Raw genomic sequence first — 21705 nt, 5'->3', positions numbered from 1 at the left:
GTTTTGAGCCAGAGAAATAATAAGACTTAGAGTAAGTAAGAAAATACCTAGGAAAAAAAACAGCCTAGGATAGGGACCTTCCCAAGGTTTCAAGTGTCCTAGGTAATTAGGACAATTATAGCATGCTTATAATCCTAGCAGTTAAAGAGCTGGGAAGGATTGAGAGTTCAAGGCCAGCCTATGTTAGAAAGGTTTGTAGTTGCTGTTGTTTTAACATTTATTCCTTACATTTTAAGTGTATGTGTGTGTCAGAGTACAAATATGTACACCATGTGCAGGTGTTGATGAGGCCAAATGCTTTGGAACTGAAGTATTAGGCATCTGTGAATGGCCTAATACGGGTGCAGGAAAACAAACTCAGGACCTCTATAAGAGGAGCATGTGCTCTCAATATCTGAGCCCTCTCTCCATGGACACTGTTCTCCCTTACCCCCAAAGAACCCCAGAACAAACAAAATAACCCAAACAAAAAATTAATTTTAAATTCTGAAAATATTCATTTTTTATTGATTTAAAAACATGACTGTCCATATATGCCTGTGTAAAAATACATTAAAATACAGTTTTGTGACTTAATGTTTTATATAAAAGTATAAGGTCCTAGTAGTTACTAAGGATTACCATTGGTTTGACTTTATGATACATTTCATGAGAATTTCTGGGACAAAAGTAAGATTTTTGAAAGGTAAAATATGAAAATAGTTTTCCAAGTAAGACTGATTTGGGGTGAGAAAAAGCAGATGTCTACGAATGTACGACCTAACCCAATGCACATTTGCCTTTAATTGTTTTGTTTTTGAGACAGGGTCTCTCTTTGTAACCCTGGCTGTCTTGGACCTCAGAGATCCTCCTGCCTCTGCCTCCTCATACATCACTATATCTGGCTGCACACTTCTTTTTGTTATTTTTGAGACATAATCTTACTATATATAACCCAGTCTGGCCTGGAACTCAGTATCTACCCCAGCCTCATGGACTCGTCTGCCTGTGCTGAGATTCTAAGTGTGGGCTAACACACCCAATCAATCACATAGCATGTCATTTCATTACAAAGGTTTTAAAAACAATCTTAATATTGCCTTTTAAAAAGCAGCATTTCTCAGCACACCCACACACACACCCACTACCTATTGCCCTAGGATTGTTTTGGTGGAACAAGTGAGTTGAAGGAAATACTTGGTTTGGTTTAGGGGCCATGCTGGGAATAAAAAACAAAGTTTTTATGCAGGGGAGCACATTCTGTTATCACTGAGCTGCACCCCCATCCCTGATCATATGTTAAATATATCTAGGACAAAGGGCACCTAGAATGTATATAACTCTAGTTTCTTTCCCCTAGCAGTGAGCAGGCATCCTGCTGTCTGTAAGAGGTTGTATGAATCCTTACTTGGGAGGCAACCCCTGTGCAAGAAATCACCTGCACCTCCACAGAAGTTTAATGTAAGCAGGCATTTTCACTTTATTTTGTTGTTTTTGTTTTTGTTTTTGGCCTGGAACTCAGAAATCCACCTGTCTCTACCTCCTAAATGCTGGGATTAAAGATGTGAGCCACCACTGCCTGGTGGCATTTTCACTTTAATGGTTAAAGATTCTTTCCTGACCCACCTCCTAGTCAGCCAAGATTATGAGAGAGCATGGGAAATAAAGGACTTGGAAAGCAAGCAGAAATATCTATTCTTTCACCACAGACACATACAGGCTACTGGCAGTGTTGCTCTGTGTTTATTTACCATTTTTTTCTCCAAGCATACAAAAAATCAGTAATACACATATGTGGCTGCACTGTTTACAGAATAACTTTCTTGAGTTCCTTTTCTTTCCCTTTATGCATTCCTCCCTTCCACTAACTGACTATTTTTCCCAGAAAGGCTCTCTCTACATAGCTCAGGCCGGACTCTCATCTCCATTCCTCAGGGCTAGGATTATAAGCCTGTGCCATCATATCTGGCACATATGTATTTCTTAAACGTTTTATTTATTGTTTTATGTGTCTGAGTGTTTGCCTACATGTATGCATGTATACCACATGTGCACCTGGCGCCCAAGGCCATAAGATGTTGGATCCCTTGGAACTGGAGTGACAGACAATTGTGAGCTACCATATGGGGTCTGGGAACCAAACCTGGATCCTGGGTCTTCTGCAAAAGAAGCAAGTGCTCTTAACCACTGACTGATCTTTCTAGCACTTCCTTCTTATATTTTAGTTGCCAAAAATCTTTTTTATTGAATGGATATTCATAAAATATTAACAATGGTAGTAATAGTTTTATAATGTTTGACTTTTATGTATTTGTATAGAATTATAGAAGCTATAAAACTTTAAATGTCTATTCCATTTCTGACAACTGATGCCCCTCACTCAGCATGTACTTCTATAGACACATAAGCTCTATGTTTCATGACCCCATGAAGCCATGGTGTCTGGCATTTTGGTTCACGTTTCAAGGGCCCATTCACAAGTGGAAGATCCCACGTTTAGTCACACGTGGATGACTGTAGGTCTGCTCATGAAGTTCACAGGCGGAACCCCCACAAGCTGTAAAACAGAGTTTATGGGTTTGTGATCCAACCTATTCCTGTCTCGGTGCACAAAGTGGATGTTGTTACCTGGAAGAGAATAAGGACAGACCGCTGAGGGCAAACATCACACTAGTCTTTAGATTCACTGCTTATCAGGATCAAGGAAGCATTTTAATTCCTAATTAGTCCAGAGGGAAAATTAATTACCTGGAGTCCCTTATATTCCCTACGTAATGCCACCATAATTCTGCACCATGGCAATTAACCATGACAAGATAATGGCTGAATAAGAGTGTTACTTAATATGTTGTGAGTTCCGAGGGAACAGCATCCTAAATTTAACCTTCTATTCAGTTTCATCAAGTATAGTTAAATAAAACATCCAACCAGGCAGGCAGAATCTGGGACTAACACACGTATCAGCTGGGAAATGGCATCTATTTTTAAAGTACATGTACTAATAAATTTCACTTCAAAATATTTGCTTGCTTCAAAAAATTTACTCCTGGGCTAGGGGCTACCTCACTCATGAGGATCTGGGTCATCCCTAGCACTGCCCCCGCCCCAAAAAAAGAGAGAAGGAAAGAAAAACATTAGCCGGGTAGTGGTGGCGCATGCTTTTAATCCCAGCACTTGGGAGGCAGAGGCAGGTAGATTTCTGAGTTCTAGGCCAGCCTGGTCTACAGAGTGAGTTCTAGAACAGCCAGGGCTACACAGAGAAACCCTGTCTCGAAAAACCAAAACAAAACAAAAAAAGAAAAAGAAAAAAAAAGAAAAACATTGACTTCATAGGATGTTTTATAACTAATCTAAGAGAAAGCAGTAAACCAATTAGCTACAGAATACCTAGCACCCACAATCCTCCTATATCAACCCAATTAAGTTATACTTTATCATCTAAGTCCTGTTAATTCCATCTTAAACACAAAACCAGAGTTTCTGTTTTGAGACAGATCTTTCTATCAGGTAGCCCTGGCAGGCCTAGAACTCACTATGTTGACTAGGCTGGCCTTGACCTCACAGAGATCCTCCTGTCTCTGCCCCCAAAGTGTTGGGATTAAAGACATGTGCCACCATATTCTCAAAACAAGGATTTAGCTTGAAACCTTAGATCAAATGGCATCTTTCTATGGCCACTGACCACAACCTATAGTTACAGGTTTAATTCATCCCCTGAAGACCTGGCTGTGGTGATTTCAATGAAAATGACCCCCATAAACTCATAGAGAGTGGGATTATTTGAAAGGACTAGGAGGTGTGGCCTTGTTGAAGGAAGTGTGTCAATGGGGGTGGGCTTTGAGGTTTCAGAAGCTCAAGCCAGATCCAGTGACTCTTCCTGCCCATCCAGATGTAGAACGCTCAGCTACCATCCTCTTCAGCACCGTATCTTCCTGCTTCCTGCCATGCCGATAAACTTCTAAACTGTAAACCAGCCCCAATTAAATGTCTTCCTGTCTAAGAGTTGCAGTGGCCATGGTGTCTCCACAGTAATAGAACCCTAACGAAGACAACAGCCAAGTGACTCAGTGACATGAGATGAGAAACAGGGTAAAAAACAAAAACAAACAAACAAACAAAACACCCTTTCCAGGTCTGAGGATGCAAACTAGTTACTGAAAAATGTGACTCTGGAAGATGGGGTATAGCTCAGTGATAGAAGCACCCGCACAGTGTGCACAAGGCCCAGCAAGATACTAGCACCACAGAGAATGAAAAGAATATGAGCTGATGAGATGTCTCAGGGGGTAAAGGTGTGTTTGCCACTAAGCCTGACAAACTGAGTTTGATCCCCAGGACTCACCTCATGGAAGGGGAGAATAGATTCCTGCAAGTTGTTCTCTGACTTTACTGTGTACCAAGGCACACATGTCCTGCTCCCTAAGCATGCGTGCTCACCCATATACATACTAAATAAACAAAGACATGCAAAATGGTTGATGGCAGTATTCAAGAGGTAAAGACAGGCAGATCTGTGAGTCTGAGGCCAGTCTGCTTTTCGGAGCCTGTTACAGTTCAACTAGGGCTGCACAGTAAGAACTTGTTGCAAAACAAAGCAAAACAAAATCTATTTTAAAAGGCAGAGGCAGGTGAATCTCTGTGAGTTCAAGGCCAATCTGGTCTACACACTGAGTTCTAGAACAGCCAGGGATACACAAGGAGAAATAAATGAATAAATAAAGGAAAAGAGAAGGGAAGGGAAGGAACTGTAAACAGGGTGTGGTGTGACACACAGCGGTGCCCTAGTGGGCTCAGTCCCCAGCACCAAGAACAAGCTTCCAAGTAGCTCAGTGGCATTTGGGCAATTTATGGGACTCATAAAATGGGCTCATTTATTTACTTACTTACTGGTGCTGAGCCCAGGAAGCATGCACCTGCCACTGAGATACAACTCCAGCCCCAAAGGGCTTCTTTTTAAATTAAGTTGATCTAAAATTGTAAGAGAGGGCTACAAGACTGCCTGCTGTAAAGAACCAAAACCCCCAGTCAGAATCCTCCCTCCAGCTGGGACTTAAAGAAGTGCTAATTTAGCCGGGAATCCTAGCACTTGGGAGGCAGAGGCAGGCGGATTTCTGAGTTCGAGGCCAGCCTGGTCTACAGAGTGAGTTCCAGGACAGCCAGGACTACACAGAGAAGCCCTGTCTCGAAAATCCAAAAAAAAAAAGAAGAAGAAGAAGAAGAAGTGCTAATTTAGTGATTCTTGGAATGTATGTTCACTAGCAGGTATGACTTTAAAGAGGCTGAAAAATGAAGGAAAATCTGCCTATGCAGAACCTGAATATGGAGAAAGCTAACTTCTCACACTTATCAGGATGGAGCTAGAGGCATCTCTGGCCTAGACACAGTCAATATAGTTGTTGGCCTCTGTGGCATGTGACACTTCTCACTTTGGAAAGGGTCCACACTGGTGCTGGCTTGAACCGTGTGGTTCTCCTGGTTTGCTTAGTAAAAATAAATATTCTTCCATTTACAAGAGGAAGTCAGCTCTCCACGCGTGAACAGCAATTGTCCTTTCCTGGGAAGTCATCTAGCTGGACCACCTCAAACTTCTGTAACTTTATTCCATATTCTCATCTACACTGTCTGTAGATTTATTTACTTATTATTATTATTTTTGCTTTTCAGTTTTTGCTGTAGCCCTGGTGGTCCTGGAATTCTCTCTGTAGACCAGGCAGGCCTCAAAATCAGAGGTCCACCTGGCCTCTGCCCCCCAAGTGCTAGAATTAAGGGCGTGAGCTGCCACCATTGCCTGGCTTTTTTGTCTGTTTTTCTGTCTGAAGATTTTTGAATGTGGTAACAGAGACACTAGTTATCAACACACAGAGCTTGTTTAGTGAATCCTCACCCTTGTTATGTGTTCTGGACAAATGTACAGGGATCTGCTCTGGTGCATTTTTATCCCTTTGGGCCAGATGGCTTTGTTGAGACTGGTATTGCTATGCACATATGGATCCCCTATCTCCTTCATGGGAAATTTCCAGATTACTTTGAGTGCCCAAGGAAAAATATGGAATATTTTGTGAATTTGTATGCCATCATTTATGCAGGGATCATGCTAATCTTTGTATTGTTCCAATTTTAGAATATGTGTTGTCATTGAATTCTTTTAAGATTTACTTTATTTTTAATTATGTATATTTTTATGCGTGTTTGTGTGTGTGTGTGTGGGGGGGGGGTTGTACACATGAGTATATAGGTGCCCAAGGAGTCCAGAAGAGGCAGTCAGATCCCCAGGAACAAAGGTTACATTTGGTTGTGAGTCACCTGATGTAGGTTTGGAAACTAAACATAGGTCCCCTGCAGGAGCAGCCAGTGCTTGTAAACACTGAGCAATCTCTTTAACCCCTGTTGAACTTTTTTTTTTTTTTTTTTTTTTTTGTGACACGGTTTCTCTGTGTAGCCCTGGCTGTCCTGGAACTCACTCTGTAGACCAGGCTGGCCTTGAACTCAGAAATCCGCCTGCCTCTGCCTCCCAAGTGCTGGGATTAAAGGCGCACGCCACCACTGCCCGGCCCTATTGAACTTTTTAAAGACTGTAATAGCCATGTATCAATCAGCAACTCAGAGCTTACTTTCTGTGTCTCAAATCTCTGCTCTCACTCAGGAGTGATGGGGATCCTAACCAAACACAAACATCACACACAGAAGCCTCTGAAGAAGAGAGCTGCTCCTTACCAAAGCATGCCACTTCATTAGCCCAAGACGCCCATCTTTAGTGTTCTAGGATGTAAGACAAGTGGGGGGGCTCTTAGTAACCTGCCCTTGATGCTCACCTGGACCTAAAATGAGGGTTCCTCCTTGCTGAGCTGGGTCTCCTTGGAAATCAAAAAGCGGGCCAGTGACTGCCCGCCACAGGCTCTGAAGGCTTCCGGAGAGCAGGTTGGACTTTATGTGGGGGCTCTGTCCTGAAATGTTGAAAACTGTCTTTAGGTATTATCATTTTATATTCCAATGAGATACGATGCCAGTTCTTAGATAAAACATTCTTTAAAAAAATAAACTGTGTTTATTATGTCTGTATTTGTGTGTGGGTGTGCATGCTCAGGCAGTGCCCACTGGAGGCCAGAAGACAGCACGGAATTCCCTGGAGGTGGAGTTACAGGCAGTTGTGAGTCCACCAGGATGAGCACTGGCAACTGATCTTGGGTCCTTTGTTAAGAACATCGTGAACTCTTAGTGGCCGAGCCATCCATCGTCTCTCCAGCCCCACAAACATTGTCTATTGTGCCCCATCCTCCCTCCTTTCCTTATTCTTCAATGGAAATCACAACATTGAACTTTCCACCTATCTTTTTTCTTCTTTGAAATAATGGCTTAACCTGTCACTGATACTGGCTCAGATAGTTTTTTTTTTCTATTGCACAGTAAGGCATTTGGCAACATCCTTGCCTTCTATACCAGCTAAATGCCAGTAGCATTGGTCACCAACTTGGACAACCAAAAATATCTCCAGGACAAACATGCTGGGAGTGGGTAATGTCCCTGCTGAGGACATTGTCTTAAAGGAAGAAGTGGCAACAGGCCCGGCCCATCTGCCAGAGAGAACATGAATGACCCATTTCTCAGATTTGTACCCGTTTTATCTTAATTTCCAATGTATATTTGCTGTTTTCTCACCTCATGCTCCTTTCCAGGACATATTCTGCTGCACAGGCTGTTGATGATGGACAACACCTTTTCTTCCTCCTGGGACTGTAACTAGGTTGCTCCTTCCAGTTTCCTTCACATTAGCCTTGGAGATGTTCTAGCTAGTGAGTGAAGTGGTTGTTTCTTGGCCAAGCTCCCAAAACCCCCCTCCAAGTTCTTGGAAAGCTTGGATTGGAAATGACAGAGCCACATGAGGGCAGGTCACAGGCTTCAGAAGCACTGCTTGATGCCTGTCATTTTCTACTCTGTTTTCACAATGACTGAGGCTTCTGCTCCTTTTGGGCTGAGAAACTATTTTATCTTTTATTCTTGCCTTGTTTATGTCAGACTTTAAGCTTTAAACATTGATGACCGTGGAGAAAAACACTCAGACTCAAACTTACCTTCCCTTACTCTGACTTCTGACTCAGGTCAGTTTGACTTCAGCTACCTGTGGGTGTGTTTCTCCACACACCAACTAAGCAGAGACTCAGTGGTGACACAATCTCCCAGAAGACAATGTCAGGTCAGGCAGGTGGGAGGCTAAGTCTCAAGATGGGGCCCTACTTAATGCAGACACTAACCACAGGCCTGGGTGGTTTAATTTTAACAAATATTTATTTATATTTTATGTGCATGAGTGTTTTGTCTGCACGTACATCTGCAGAGCAGAAGACTGTGACTGGCTATAAAGTGGGATTCCCATAAGCCCTTTTGGGATACAATGAATCTTGAGTGGTTCACAGAATTCAAGCAGTCTATGATGGTTAATTTTAACTTTCAATTGAATTGAATTAAATTAAATTGACACGATCTAGAATCACCTGGGAAGGGAGTCTCAGTGAAGAACTAGTCTATATTAAATTGATTAAATTGGCCTGTAGACATGTTTGTGGGGAATTATCTTGATGAGTATGCCCACTGTGGGTAACACCATTCTTTGGTTAGAGGATTCTGAATGAGCAGAGAAAGGAAGCTGAGCATAAGCATGTGTGTATTAATTCAAGGCCCTCTGCTCTTTTTTTTTTTTTTTTTTTTTTTTTTTTTTTTTTTTTTGACACAGGGTTTCAGGGTTTCTCTGTATAGCCCTGGCTGTCCTGGAACTCACTCTGTAGACCAGGCTGGCCTCGAACTCAGAAATCCACCTGCCTCTGCCTCCCAAGTGCTAGGATTAAAGGCGTGGGCCACCACTACCCGGCAAGGCCCTCTGCTCTTGACTGAGGATGTAATGTGACCATACTTTACATACATTACATACATAAAGTTCCTGCTGCCTTGAGTTCCTGTAGTCATGGCTTGTAACCTAGAATTGTGAGCCAAGTAAAACTTCTCCTTGAAGCTGCATTTCACTGGCTGTTTTTACCATAGCAACAGACATGACATGACTGTGACATAATCACTTAACACTTAGCATAAAATATCTAAGTGCTTTAACTTTTTTTTTAAGATTTATTTATTTGTTTTGTGTATGTGAGTACACTGTCTCTGACTTCAGACACACCAGAAGAGGGCATTGGATCCCATTACAGATGGTTGGGAGCCACCATGTGGTTGCTGGGAATTGAACTCAGGACCTCTGGAAGAGCAGTCAGTGCTCTTAACTGCTGAGCCATCTCTCTAGCCCGTGCTTTAACTTAAAAAAAAAATGTTTTTGTGCCTTGTATTTTATTTTATGTGCATTGATGTTTTGCATGTATGTATGTCTGTGTGAGGGTGTCAGATCTTGGGATTGCAGACAGTTGTGAGCTACCATATGGGTGCTGGGATTTGAACCTGGGTCTTCTGGAATAGCAGTCAGTGTGTCCAATTGCTGAGCCGTATCTCCAGCCCCATATTTTTAAAATGTTTATTTCTATTTTACTTGTGTCGGCATTTTGCCTGCATGTACATCTGTGCACCACGTGCATGCTGTGCCCACAAGGCATGCATTCAGGGTTATAAACAGTTTGTGACACCACGTCCCTTAGAAGGGCAGCCAATGGTTTAATTTTTAAACAAGGATCCTAAGAATGACTCTCAGAGTTACGCTCGCCTTATAAGGAGAAACCTTTAAAGAATGTTTTATGAAGCCGGGGAGCCAGCTTAGTTCCCAGCACCGCTGGAACTTCACAGCAGTGTGAAACTCCAGCTCCAGGGGATCCAACTCCCTCTTCCAGTCTTCATGGGCACTGTGCATGGCACATGTGGTTCTGAATTTTGCCTCACCACAAGGGTGCTGGATCACCGCAGGGCTTATGGTATGACAACTGGCCACTCGGGGGACAAAATATAGCCTAAGATAGGGGTCCCAACCCATGTTTCTCCAAGTGAGAAACGTGTGTGTGTGTGTGTGTGTGTGTGTGTGTGTGTGTGTGTGTGTGTGTGTGGCTGTGGTTCCTAAATTCTTGGGTACCCAGACACCACTGGGAACCTCAGAGAGTGGAAAATGGGAGGAGATTGGGTGAGGGTGGGGGTAGCTTAGCTCAGAGCTCAGAGTGAGTGCAGGAGATTCAGGCACTCCTTGATGAGACAGACAGTCCTTGCTTGTCCACGGTGGGAAAGGATGCATATGGTTTACTCAGGAATACCTTTTGCAGGAAGGATGCCCGGAAAGGGAAGCTTATTGGCTAAACCCTTGGGGCCCATCTAGATACCTCATTAGCATGGAGAACTCTGGGTTTTTATTCATATTCTCTCTCTCTCTCTCTCTCTCTCTCTCTCTCTCTCTCTCTCTCTCTCTCTCTCTCTCTCTTTTCAGAGCTGAGAACCGAACCCAGGGCCTTGCGCTTGCTAGGCAAGCGCTCTACCATTGAGCTAAATCCCCAACCCCGAGTTTTTATTCTCTGTGACCAGTTGTCATGGTCCTCTTAGTAAGATCTTGTGGTCACCTGCTCCGGGACAGGAATCTGGTCTGGAGCTAGTGAACTCCTGCCATTCTCAATTGAGAGCTGGGGTTCTGCACTCTTGCTACTACCTGACCAATTCTTCTGTCTGGTGGCATGGTCCATTCCCCACAGGCACATACAGGCAAAATATTCATACACATAAAATAAAAATAAATCTTTAAAAATTACTTTATAAAATCTTGCTGGGTGGTGGTTCATGCCTTTAATCCCAGCACCTGGGAGGTGGAGCAAGAGACTATCTGCAGGCAAAACTCTCATACACATAAAAACAATAAAAAGACCATGGCATGTCTGCTTCACAAGCAGTTCCCAGCCCCATCTCAGTGAAACCTCCTTGGCTGACAACATCTTTATCACCATCACTGGCTTCAGCTTGCCCAGGTCTGATTCCTTCTCCACAACACTCTGTGACTCCTTCACTTAGCTGCCACGAAACACCTGAAGATTCCCAAAGGATAAAGCCAAACTCTGAGTCAACCTGAATTTAGTGTGAGCCAGCTCAGCCTATCCAATGACTCACACTAGTTCAGCTAGAGGCACAGGTACCTGCCTGTCTTCAAGTGAGTGGCATTTCCCAAAGCCTTTGTACATCCGCCTTCATCTAGAGCACTCCTTTCCCACCCTCACACCACTAGTAACTTTCATGGTGAGCTGGGTCTTCATCTCCAAAATCAACTGCCTCTAGACCCTTCTTTCCCACATCCCCCAAACAGGCACTTGTCCCTTCTGCTTTTCCTGCATCACAGTCTGCTAAGCTGCACTAAAATCTCTGGAAGACAGAGGCTGTCCCTTACTACCGTCCCTCAAGAAGCATCTTATACTATGGGAATCACAGATACTGACTGGAGTGAGTTCTGTTGGGATGACCTACACCCATACAAATTGTATCACATGGTTATGTGGGTGTGGCTATGTATTTTCAAATGTTGTGTTGGCAACGCCTAGTACTGATGAGATATTTGGTATTGTCATTTCTATGGGACCATTACCTGCTTTCTATATGTAAACGTTTGTCACCTTCTCACCAGCCCCAAAAGAGGAAAAAGCAAGCTGCCATGGGGAAGTCAGGGTTGGTCATGTTGCCCTCTATCTAGCCAAAAGCAATACTAAGGTATGGACTCTGTGTAGTCCTGCTGCCGTTTGGCTCAGAATGAGTAAGTTGTGGAACCTCACTGACTACAGTAATAGCTTTTGTTAAATAAAGAGCTGGAGGCTGGCTGGAACTGGGGCAGAAGGACAGGCAGAAAGACAGGCAGGAGACAAAAGCATGGGCAGGAACAAAGCAGGGAAGAAAGGAGAGAGAGCCACATGGCAGGATGCAATGGAAGGGAAGTAGGGGTAAGTTAGAGGCCAGCTGAGAGACTGCCTTATGCTATACAGATGTCTCCCCATCTTTATTATTAAACCTCAAGCCGGTTGGTCCCCAGAAAGCTCCTCACTAGAGTTCTCACATCTACTCTTTGGAAACCAACTTCAGTCTACAAAAGACAAACAAGTCAACTCAGCTAGGCTTAGTGCTGTGAGCCCGTCAGATGAAGCTTGCCTAGCATATACAAGGCTCCGCTCCTCCCAAAATGCCAATTTTCTCACTTCAACTTTGAGGTAAATACTGTAATATTGTCTAGAACCTTTTTCTTAAATATAAAAATGAATACTAGAGGTCTTTATGGAAATTTTTTTTTTAATGGGACTAAAGAGAACACTTTTTTCCTGGCTGCTCTTGTTCATTCATTTGCCATGGGTTATAAGGAACTTCCTAAAGAAGTTGCAGGCTGCTAGAATCGGAGCTTTAACAGGAAGACCAGAATGCCAGGAGAAACAGATTGTGGAGGTCTGGCTCATAAGGCATAAAGGAGAGGACTTAAGTGTGAACAGGGCTACAGACCATTAGTGTCACACTCTGACAAAGAATCTGGCTACGCTATGCTCACATCCTGAAAAGAAAAAGATCGAAGCTGGGCAGTGGTGGCGCATACCTTTAATCCCAGAACTTGGGAGGCAGAGGCAGGCAGATTTCTGAGTTCGAGGCCAGCCTGGTCTACAGAGTGAGTTCCAGGACAGCCAGGGCTACACAGAGAAACCCTGTCTCAAAAAACAAAAATAAACAAACAAACAAAAAACTTAAAAAAAAAAAAAAAAAAAAAAGAAAGATCAAGGCTGAACTCAAAGGTAATGGACTAGGTTGTCTGGCAGAAGCCATCTCGTGACATGTAATGTTAGTACAGGCTGTGCATGGTTACCATTCACTATTCCCATCAGCTCTGCAGTCAGAGAGAGGGCAGAGACATGATATGGCAAAAAAGAGGATGTGAGCAAATCCTACAGAAAAGGCCATGCAGAGAAGGAAACTGTGATTGTTAAGGAGGTTGGGGTCACTAAATAGAACCTCTGGCTCTTCAGAGACAAGAGGAAAGCTGCTTGGAGGACAGGACCCCAAGCCTAGAGCCTTGGGCTTGAGAAAATGTAAATCCATCTGAAGAAGAGCCTGAGCTGACAGTACCATTGAGGGGTTCTCTGACCAAAAAGAACTGCTTAGAGACCCAGTTTCAACCACTGAGACTCAGGTCATTATCATTACTGTAGAAGTGGGTCAGTCTGCAACTTGAGCTGGCAGAACTGGATGGCATTGCTTATGGGAGTTGTAGACAGAGAAGTGCAGAAGTTATGGGGCCATGACAGCTTACACCAATGTCCCACAGAGCCACTGGGGCCAGGCAATGTGTCATTCCCTGCAAGTAGTTTGAGAGGCCATCACATAGAGAAGGTAAAGCTTACACTGCAATGGAGACCCCAGGATACTAAAGATGCCAGGACTGTGGGACATCTGTTAAAGAAAGCCTCCCACATGAAGTTGAGCCAGCTCAGCAGAAAGGCAACACATGCTGCAGTCAACAGAAACGGATGGGTGGGGGCTGCCTAAGCTTATTGAAACAGAGGATTCCATCAAGGGTTCCAGGTGAGGGACATAAAGCATGGAGTTCAGCTTTTGCTGTTAGTCCTGCTGTATTTTGGTCTTTCCTTGCTGTCCTGGTTAGTTTCTGTCAACTTGACACAAACTTAGACATATCAGGGAAGAGGGAATCTGACTGAGAAAATACCTTCAATAAGACTGGGCTGTAGGCTAGTCTGGGGGCCATTTTTTAAATAGATGATTGGTGTGGGAAAGTCCATCTCATTGTGGGTGGAACCACTTCTAGGCGAGTGGTCCTAGGCTGTACAAGAAAGCAGGCCGGCCAGGCCATGGCGACAAGCCAGTTAGCAGTATTCCTCTATGGCTCTTGCTTCACTTACTGCCTCCAGGACCTTGCCTTGAGTTCATGCCCCAACCTCTTTCATTGAGGGACTGTGGTATGTAAGTATAAGATGAAATAAACCCTTTCCTCACCAAGTTACACTTGCTAATGGTGTTTATCACCACAGGAGAAACCCTAAGACACCTATTATCTTTTTTTCTCTCGAATGAAAGTGTTTATTCTGCACCACTGTATATTAAAAATGTGTAATATATATATATATAAAAAATAACATTTTACAGGGAGCTCAAAATTTGAATCCTGAGTCTCAGAAAAGCCTTTGGGTTTCTAAATAGTGCTTACTCCTTAAATTCCCTTTGCCAAGAATTATTTTTTAAAGATTTATAAGATCTATTTATTATTATCTAAAAAATCATATAGAGGTGTGTGTGTGTGTATCTGTGCTCATGTATACAGGAGCTCTTGGACACCAGAAGAGGGTGTCAGATTCCTCGGAACTGGAGTTACAGGTTGTTGTAGGCCACTATGTGGGTAATGGGACCTGAACCTGGGTCCTCTGCAATAGGAGCAAGTGGCTTTGACCAACTCACCAGTCCCTTGGATACCTATTTTGTCATAAGGAAACTATTGAACACAACTTTGCTATGTACAAGCCCTAGTGTGAGAAGACACACGTGTCTGAGAGAATCGCATCAAATGTGAAGCATGTCTTACCAGAGGAGGAAATTTCTTCACCTCTTTTCATCCCCAATCGCTTGTAAATTTCTCTCTCAGGATCAACATAGATTTCATGAGAATATCCAGTCAGTTTGCAGAAAGGCTAAAAAGAGAATAAAATAATTGGAATTTCTCATCTGGGCAGTGGTGGCACATGCCTTTAATCCCAGCACTTGAGAGGCAGAGGCAGAGGCAGAGGCGGGAGGATTTCTGAGTTCAAGGCCAGCCTGGTCTATAGAGTGAGTTCTAGGACAGCCAGAACTACAAAGAGAAACCCTGTCTCAAACAAACAAACAAACAATAATTGGAATTTCTCATGAGAATGAGAGAAAAGTAAAGACAATTTAGATTTCTGCCAATGAGTGAGCCTACACCAAGGAGCTCAACAAATGTAATTTTGTATATGAAACCTTTTTAATATGGTGGTTCCTCAGTTTGCTAGATAGTTACCTCAATATGATGGTATGATGACTGTCCAATCACTATGAGGGTGATGTCTGCTTCCTTTGGGAGAAAAAGGGACAAGTACATATTATTACTAGAAAGCATGTCTTAAGAACTTTCTCTAAAGCAACTCTTTTGTTTTGTTCTAATGCCACCTATAGGCTTAGAGGAGAATAGAAAACAAAATTGCTCAAGTAGAAAGAAATGCGTACTCAAGATATCTGAATAATTCAGATGATTTGTTTTCTCTATGTAAGAATTTCAAGACCTAAAACATAAAACGACTAGAAGGAAATGCAGAGGGAAGCTCAGTAACACTGTCTAGGCAATGGTTTGGCTCTGAGGGAAGGTGCTGCTGTGCCTGACCACCTGAGTTCCATCTCAGGGACCCACATGGTAGGAGAGAGAACTGACTCCTGCAGGCTGTCTGACCTCCACACATGCACTTATATATAAGTCAATAAAACATAGTATAGAAAGTAAACACACCAAGAAGGTTGTGTTATTCTACATAGCAAAGGAAAGAACAGAGAAGACACAACCCACTGACTGGACTAAGAAAACCTATACAAAGTAGGCACTTGTCAAACTTATGAAATCTATGTTATGATTCAAATACAGCAAGAAGACAATCCAGTCTAAAAGAAGACATTTTAAAAATGGACAAAAATGGGATAGGGACCAGGACTGGTCTAGTATGCCCAGGTTCTGGATCTGACCTCTAGAAACGAAGGGCTACGACTCAGACAGTTCTCAAGAGACAGAAGACATATAAATAACCAGAAGCTGTATGAAATGATTCTTGGGCTGGGGAGATGGTTCAGCGGGTAAAGGGCTTGGTGAGTATCTGAGTTCTACCCCCAGAATCCATGCAAAAAGGTCAATGCAGCTGCATGTGTGTGCAGCCCCAGCAATGTAGACATGGAAGCAGGTGGATCCTGTTGCTCCCTGTCTAGTCAGCCCATACAAATCAGCAAGCTCCAGACCAGTCAGAGATGTTACATTAAAAACAACATGAATGGCCACTGAGGAACAACACTGTCCCGGTTTACCCCTGGCCTCCATGCACATGCATGCGCAAACTTGTACGTGTACACACACACACACACACACACACACACACGCACGCACGCACACACGCACGCACTTGTACATTCTCAACACAAAATATTGAGCATTGCTTATCATTAGAGAAATGAAAGCAGAAATGAGATAGTTCTTCACCTTAGGAGAGGTGCTACTCATAAAAAAGAGGTGAATATCTGTGAGGACACAGAACAAGGAGAATCTTTGCATGGTGCTGATAAGAATAAATTACACACAAATTGATAATAAATTACACAGCTTTTATGGAAACAGTAGTGCATGGGTTCTTACAAAAATTAAAGAGAACTGCCACATGACTGAGAACTGCTACTGTTGGTTATGTTAGTTAAACATCCAAAAGAATTGAAATGAGCATGCCAAAGAAACCCCACACTTCCATGCTCACTGTAGCACTGTCAACACCAGCTAAGGCAAGGAAGCAACCCAGGTGTCCATCAGTGGACAAATGCATAAAGAAAAGTGTGGTACCCCAAACGAAGTAGCATTCAACCATAGAACGTGGTTTTGTTTTTGTTTTTTCTGAAGCAGGGTTTCTCTGAGAGCCCTGGCAGTCCTAGAGTTGATTTGTAGACCGGGCTGCTCTGGAACTCACAGATACTTCTGCCTCTGCCTCCTGAGTGCTGGGATTAAAGGCTTGGGCCAGCAAGCCTGGCTGAGGGTTTTGTTTGTTTGTTTGTTTTTGTCATCTGTGAAAACATGGAGGCCATTATGATGAGTGAAATAAGCCAGGAACAGAAAGACAAATACTGGACGATTCCATATATAATACATACGGAATCAAACATATACCTCATGGAAGTAGAGAATGAACCAGAGACTACCACAGGCTGGGAGAAAGAGGATGGAACATACAGAAAACTGCTCAAAGGGTACAATTTCAGATAGACACGAGGAAAAGGGATCATTTTAGAAACATACTGTAAACCACCTACTTTAAATGTTCTTTATCGGGGCTGGAGAGATGGTTCAGCAGTTAAGAGCACTCATTGCTCATCCAGAGGTCCTGAGTTCAATTCCCAGCAACCACATGTTGGCTCACAACCATCTATAATGGGCATCTGATGCCTTCTTCTTCTGTGTCTGAAGACAGCGACAGTGTACTCATATACATAAAATAAATAAATCTTTATTTTCTTTGTATGCACATGTACATCATGTTTGTTGTCAGATTATTCACAACACAGAACCAGCATGGGTATCTGCCAGCAGATGCATGTGCAAAAAACAAAACTAACAACCCAACAACCACCTCTCCCCACCTCCCCCCAACCAACAGGGAAATGCAATCAGCAATAAAGAATGAGGTAATGATTATGACCTACAGGAAACTAGTGGAAATGGACATTATGCCAAGTCAAACAAGCCACAGACAGACAAATACGGCATTGTTTTCTCTCACACACAGAAATCTAGGCTTAAATTTATATGCGTATCTTTTTGTAGAGTATGAAAGTAGAAAGGGGTTTGTAAGGATGAGATCTAGGGGCATGAGGGAATGAGAGGTTAAAGAAATATCAAGAAAACAAAGACGACCAACGTAGCTCTGGAGGAGAGAAGCAGCAAGAAGGGGTGATCACAAATAAGAACAGAGTATACATGTATGAAAATATCGCAGTGAGACCCATTTCTCTTTATGCTAAGTAACTCATGTCAACAATATTAAAATGTTTACATCGCAAAGATGTTTCAGAATATTATAAACAAAAGGAATAGAAGGGTAGGCAGAAGTTTTTAGTTTTTTCCTTACACATCCTAATATAAATGTGTGCTGAAAATAGATCTTAGTTGTTTTTTGTTGTTGTTGTTTTCAAGACAGGGTTTCTCTGTGTAGCCCTGGCTGGCCTGGAACTCACTCTGTAGACCAGGCTGGCCTCGAACTCAGAAATCCGCCTGCCTCTGCCCCCCAAGTGCTGGGATTATAGGCGTGCGCCACCACTGCCCGGGCGATCTTAGTTTTACAAATGCCCAGTGTCTTCAGTTACAAAGCTCATCTGGGGACTGAAGAAAAACAGGGACATGGTGCTGGGACCTTACTGGTAAATGCAAAGCTGCACTTTTAATATACATTACATTTTTCCGATAACGGATAACTATTTGGGTTGTAAAACATCAGTTGCTGCCTGTGTTTTGATTGTGGAGTTCTTATGCAACATTTGGACACAGGCAGTTTACCAGGTAAAATTATGATAGTCCGTTCTCAAGAGGGCGCAAAGGAGCGCATTAGGACAGAAATAGACCCAGAGGTCTCAGCAGCCCCAGAGGATGGAGGAGGGGACAGCCACCCACAGCTCACCCCACTGCACAGGCCACTGCTGCTCACTCGAGAAACTTACTCGGAGGAAGCTCTTGGGGATTTTGGCCAGATCTTCGACATATTCTTTACAGACGTAACACAAGAAATGCTGAAAGGCAAAAATGCAGAAGAGCACGTCAGCAAGGTAGCAGCCAGGTTCCAGAAGGTCCAGGGGCTCGGCTCCAGGCGAGGTGTTGCACCCGCCGCGGCCCACGAGCTGGGCGGCCAACGGGAGGGCCTTCTTCTCCCGCCCTCCCGGTGCTCACCCTCACGAACACCACCACGGCTCGCCGCTCTCGGAACAGCGCTCCGAACGTCACCCGTCTCCCAGACGCGTCCAGCACTGGCAGCTCCGCTACGGCGGCCGCTAGCGGCTGCCCGCGCTCTGTATCCGAACCGGTCGGGCTCGGGATCCGGCCTGCGCAGCCGCTGACCTGCCGCGTCACCGGCGCGGCCATCGCAGAGGAGGGAAACAGTTCAGGTCAGCCACCGACCTCGGGAGGCGGGGCCAAGCGGGAGGGGCGGGGCTGAGACTGGAAAGGCGGGGTTACGAAGGTGAAGAGGGACTGGAGGCGGGGCCACGCGGGGCCGTTCCTTTGGAGACGTGGCCACAAGGGACGCAGCGGGGCTACTGGAGGGAAAACCCTTCCTTCTACCAGTTTGAGTATCAAGGAAGGGAACTGCCTACAAAACTTTCCAACTAAAAACATATTCTTTACAGACGTAACACAAGAAATGCTGAAGAAGGGCTGGAAAGATAGGTAGCACTGCTTATCTTCAAGAAAACTAGGGTTTGGTTTCCAACATCCACATAGCAGCTAACAACTCAAGTCCCAGGGTATCTGATACCCTATTCTGGTTTCCACAGGCATCGTTCAGAGTGCCTACTGCTCTTTGTTTTGTTTTTGTTTATTTAATGAATACACTAGCTGTCTTCATGCATACCAGATCCCATTTCAGATGGTTCTAAGCCACCATGTGGTTGCTGGGAATTGATCTCAGTACCTCTGGAAGGGCAGTCGGCGCTCTTAACCACTGAGCCACCTCTCCAGCCCACCGACTGCTCTTAAAGAGGGCCCACGTTAGATTCTCAGTTCCCACATCAGATGTTTATAATTGCCTGTAACTCTGACACATTTGGGGATGGAGGGGGGAGGGGGAGAAGGAGAGGGAGGAGAGGGAGGGGAAGAGGGAGGGGAAGAAGGAGGGAGGGAGACGGAGAAAGATTGGGTGGGAAGGAAGGAATTAAAAACAGTTTATTAAAATTTTTAGATTAATAGCTGGGTGGTGGTGGTGCACACCTTTAATTCCAGGAGAAGCAGGAATTGGGAGGCAGAAGCAGGCAGATCGCTGAATTGGAGGCCAGCCAGGAGTACACAGAGAAACCCTTTCTTGATAAAAACAAAAACAACAAATAAAACTTAAATTACATTTTACTTATTTGGTGTTCCTGCTTGTGGGTTGTCTGCGTGTGGGTATAAATAAGCCTCCTCCTTGTGTGTGGAGGTCTGGGGACTTTTGGAAGTTGGCTCTCTGCTTCTTTCATGTGGATCCCAAATATTGAACTCATGTCATGAGGCTTGGTGGCAAGTGCATTTATTTACCTACAGTGCCATCTTCCCGGCCAGCACTGGTATTTGTAATCACCACCTTCCATTTCCCATTCTGTCTTCCCTCTTCCCACAGAAGTCACTTCTTCTGGTTGTGGGTCTTCACCTGATACAGTACCAAAGTCATTTCCATTGACTTAAAACAGTCTATGGGACAGTCTGCTTTCCAGACACTTCCTTATTCCCCTGTTTTCCTCAGTAATCAAGACCAGTCATTATAGGCAGAGCAGTAAGTCCCTTCTATGCCCGTTGCTTCAAAGGAGACCACAGACACAAATAAAGCACACACAAAGAGTGCATAAAAGAAAGAATTCCTAACACAGTTAAGGCTTCCATCCTGCACATGGGTCCTATTTGAGTCAACTTTTGATCTTGGTAACAAATTTTGCATTTTTAACTTCAGTCAGTTCTGCATTCCTCTGCCTAAAAAAATTGTATTGCACTTATTGTATGTGTGCATGTGAGGACATTGTGACACTGCCTGTATAGAGATCAGAAGACAACTTGTGGGAGTCCGTTCTGTCCTTCGATCACATGGGCCACAAGGGATTGCATCCAGGTTGTCAGGCTTGGCAGCAGGTGAGCAGCACTATGTCCTGACCTGGTTTCTTTTAACTGTAGAATGTAGGGATAATCTCCTGTGCTGTGTGGAAGTATCACCTGACAATAAAAAGCCGATGGTCAATAAGCTGAGGCAGGATTAGAAGACTGGACATCTGGCAGAGAGAGGAACTCTGGGAAAGGGTCAGGCGCAGGAGATTCTATACCTGGACTCAGGGAGTCAGATATGTAAAACTGAGGAGAGGTAACCAGCCAGGTGACAGACATAGAACAGAATAAACTGGATAACTGAGTTATGAGCTAGTCAGGGAACAAGTCTAGCTTGGCCTAGGTATTTATTTATTTATTTATTTATTTATTTATTTATTTTTTCCTAGACAGGGTTTCTCTGTATAGCCCTGGCTGTCCTGGAACTCACTCTGTAGACCAGGCTGGCCTCGAACTCAGAAATCCACCTGCCTCTGCCTCCCAAGTGCTGGGATTAAAGGCGTGCGCCACCACCGCCCAGCTGGCCTAGGCATTTATTAATAAATAAGCCTCTGAGTCATTATTCTGGAACTGGGGTTCAGATAGAAAAGAACACATTAATAGAAACTGTGTGGATTCTGGGTGCTGTCCTTGTTGCACTAACTCTGAAGGAGATATTGACCTGTATGTTGTTCTCTATAATCCCAAATCATGAAATCTTCCAAAAGATAGCTGACATGTTAGGACAAAACAAAAGCATAACTCACTGTTCAGAAGTCAGATCAAATATAATAGTATATGAATTTATGTGAATTAATCCAGCATAGTAGAAAACGTCATGGATCAGAATTTGTTCGGGGGTGTCTTTTGTGTACTGTGATTCATGTGCACCGTGTACTCATGTGCACCGTGTACTCATGTGCACCTTGTACTCATATGCACCGTGTACTCATGTGCACCGTGTACTCGTGTGCACCGTGTACTCATGTGCACCATGTACTCATGTGCACCTTGTACTCATGTACACCGTGTACTCATGTGCACCTTGTACTCGTGTGCACCGTGTACTCATGTGCACCTTGTACTCGTGTGCACCTTGTACTCGTGTGCACCTTGTACTCGTGTGCACCTTGTACTCGTGTGCACCATGTACTCGTGTGCACCTTGTACTCGTGTGCACCTTGTACTCGTGTGCACCTTGTGTTCATGTGCACTGTGTACTT

At 43.9% G+C, this 21705-nt stretch overlaps 1 protein-coding gene, 1 long non-coding RNA gene and 1 other non-coding gene across 6 annotated transcripts in view; 1 reads left to right on the top strand and 2 right to left on the bottom strand.

Annotated features, from left to right (window-relative positions):
* Prxl2c (peroxiredoxin like 2C) overlaps positions 1–18838 on the bottom strand; it is a 33007-nt gene extending 14169 nt beyond the window's left edge. The window contains exons 1-6 of one of the 4 annotated variants that reach the window (XM_034510505.2): positions 18611–18834; positions 18385–18453; positions 14951–15004; positions 14498–14603; positions 6792–6923; positions 474–2607 (exon numbers count right to left, since the gene is read on the bottom strand). In XM_034510505.2, the coding sequence (XP_034366396.1) occupies positions 2480–2607; positions 6792–6923; positions 14498–14603; positions 14951–15004; positions 18385–18453; positions 18611–18802 (681 nt within the window). In that variant the 5' untranslated portion in view covers positions 18803–18834 and the 3' untranslated portion in view covers positions 474–2479. Of the gene's footprint in view, positions 1–473; positions 2608–6791; positions 6924–14497; positions 14604–14950; positions 15005–18384; positions 18454–18610 lie in introns of those variants that run through there. The other 3 variants (XM_034510507.2, XM_034510508.2, XM_034510506.2) reach the window with 3 other exon arrangements.
* LOC117714495 (U6 spliceosomal RNA) lies at positions 6020–6122 on the bottom strand. Its single transcript, XR_004607566.1, has one exon. It is a non-coding gene; the product is annotated as a U6 spliceosomal RNA (small nuclear RNA).
* LOC143443226 (uncharacterized) overlaps positions 18690–21705 on the top strand; it is a 39326-nt gene continuing 36310 nt past the window's right edge. Inside the window, exon 1 of the long non-coding RNA XR_013111990.1 lies at positions 18690–18825. This is a non-coding gene — a long non-coding RNA (uncharacterized LOC143443226). The remainder of the gene's footprint in view (positions 18826–21705) is intronic.

Source organism: Arvicanthis niloticus, chromosome 8, assembly GCF_011762505.2.
Source record: "Arvicanthis niloticus isolate mArvNil1 chromosome 8, mArvNil1.pat.X, whole genome shotgun sequence".
In the NCBI taxonomy this organism is placed as follows: domain Eukaryota; kingdom Metazoa; phylum Chordata; class Mammalia; order Rodentia; family Muridae; genus Arvicanthis; species Arvicanthis niloticus.
This window is presented reverse-complemented; position numbering and strand designations above follow the sequence as displayed.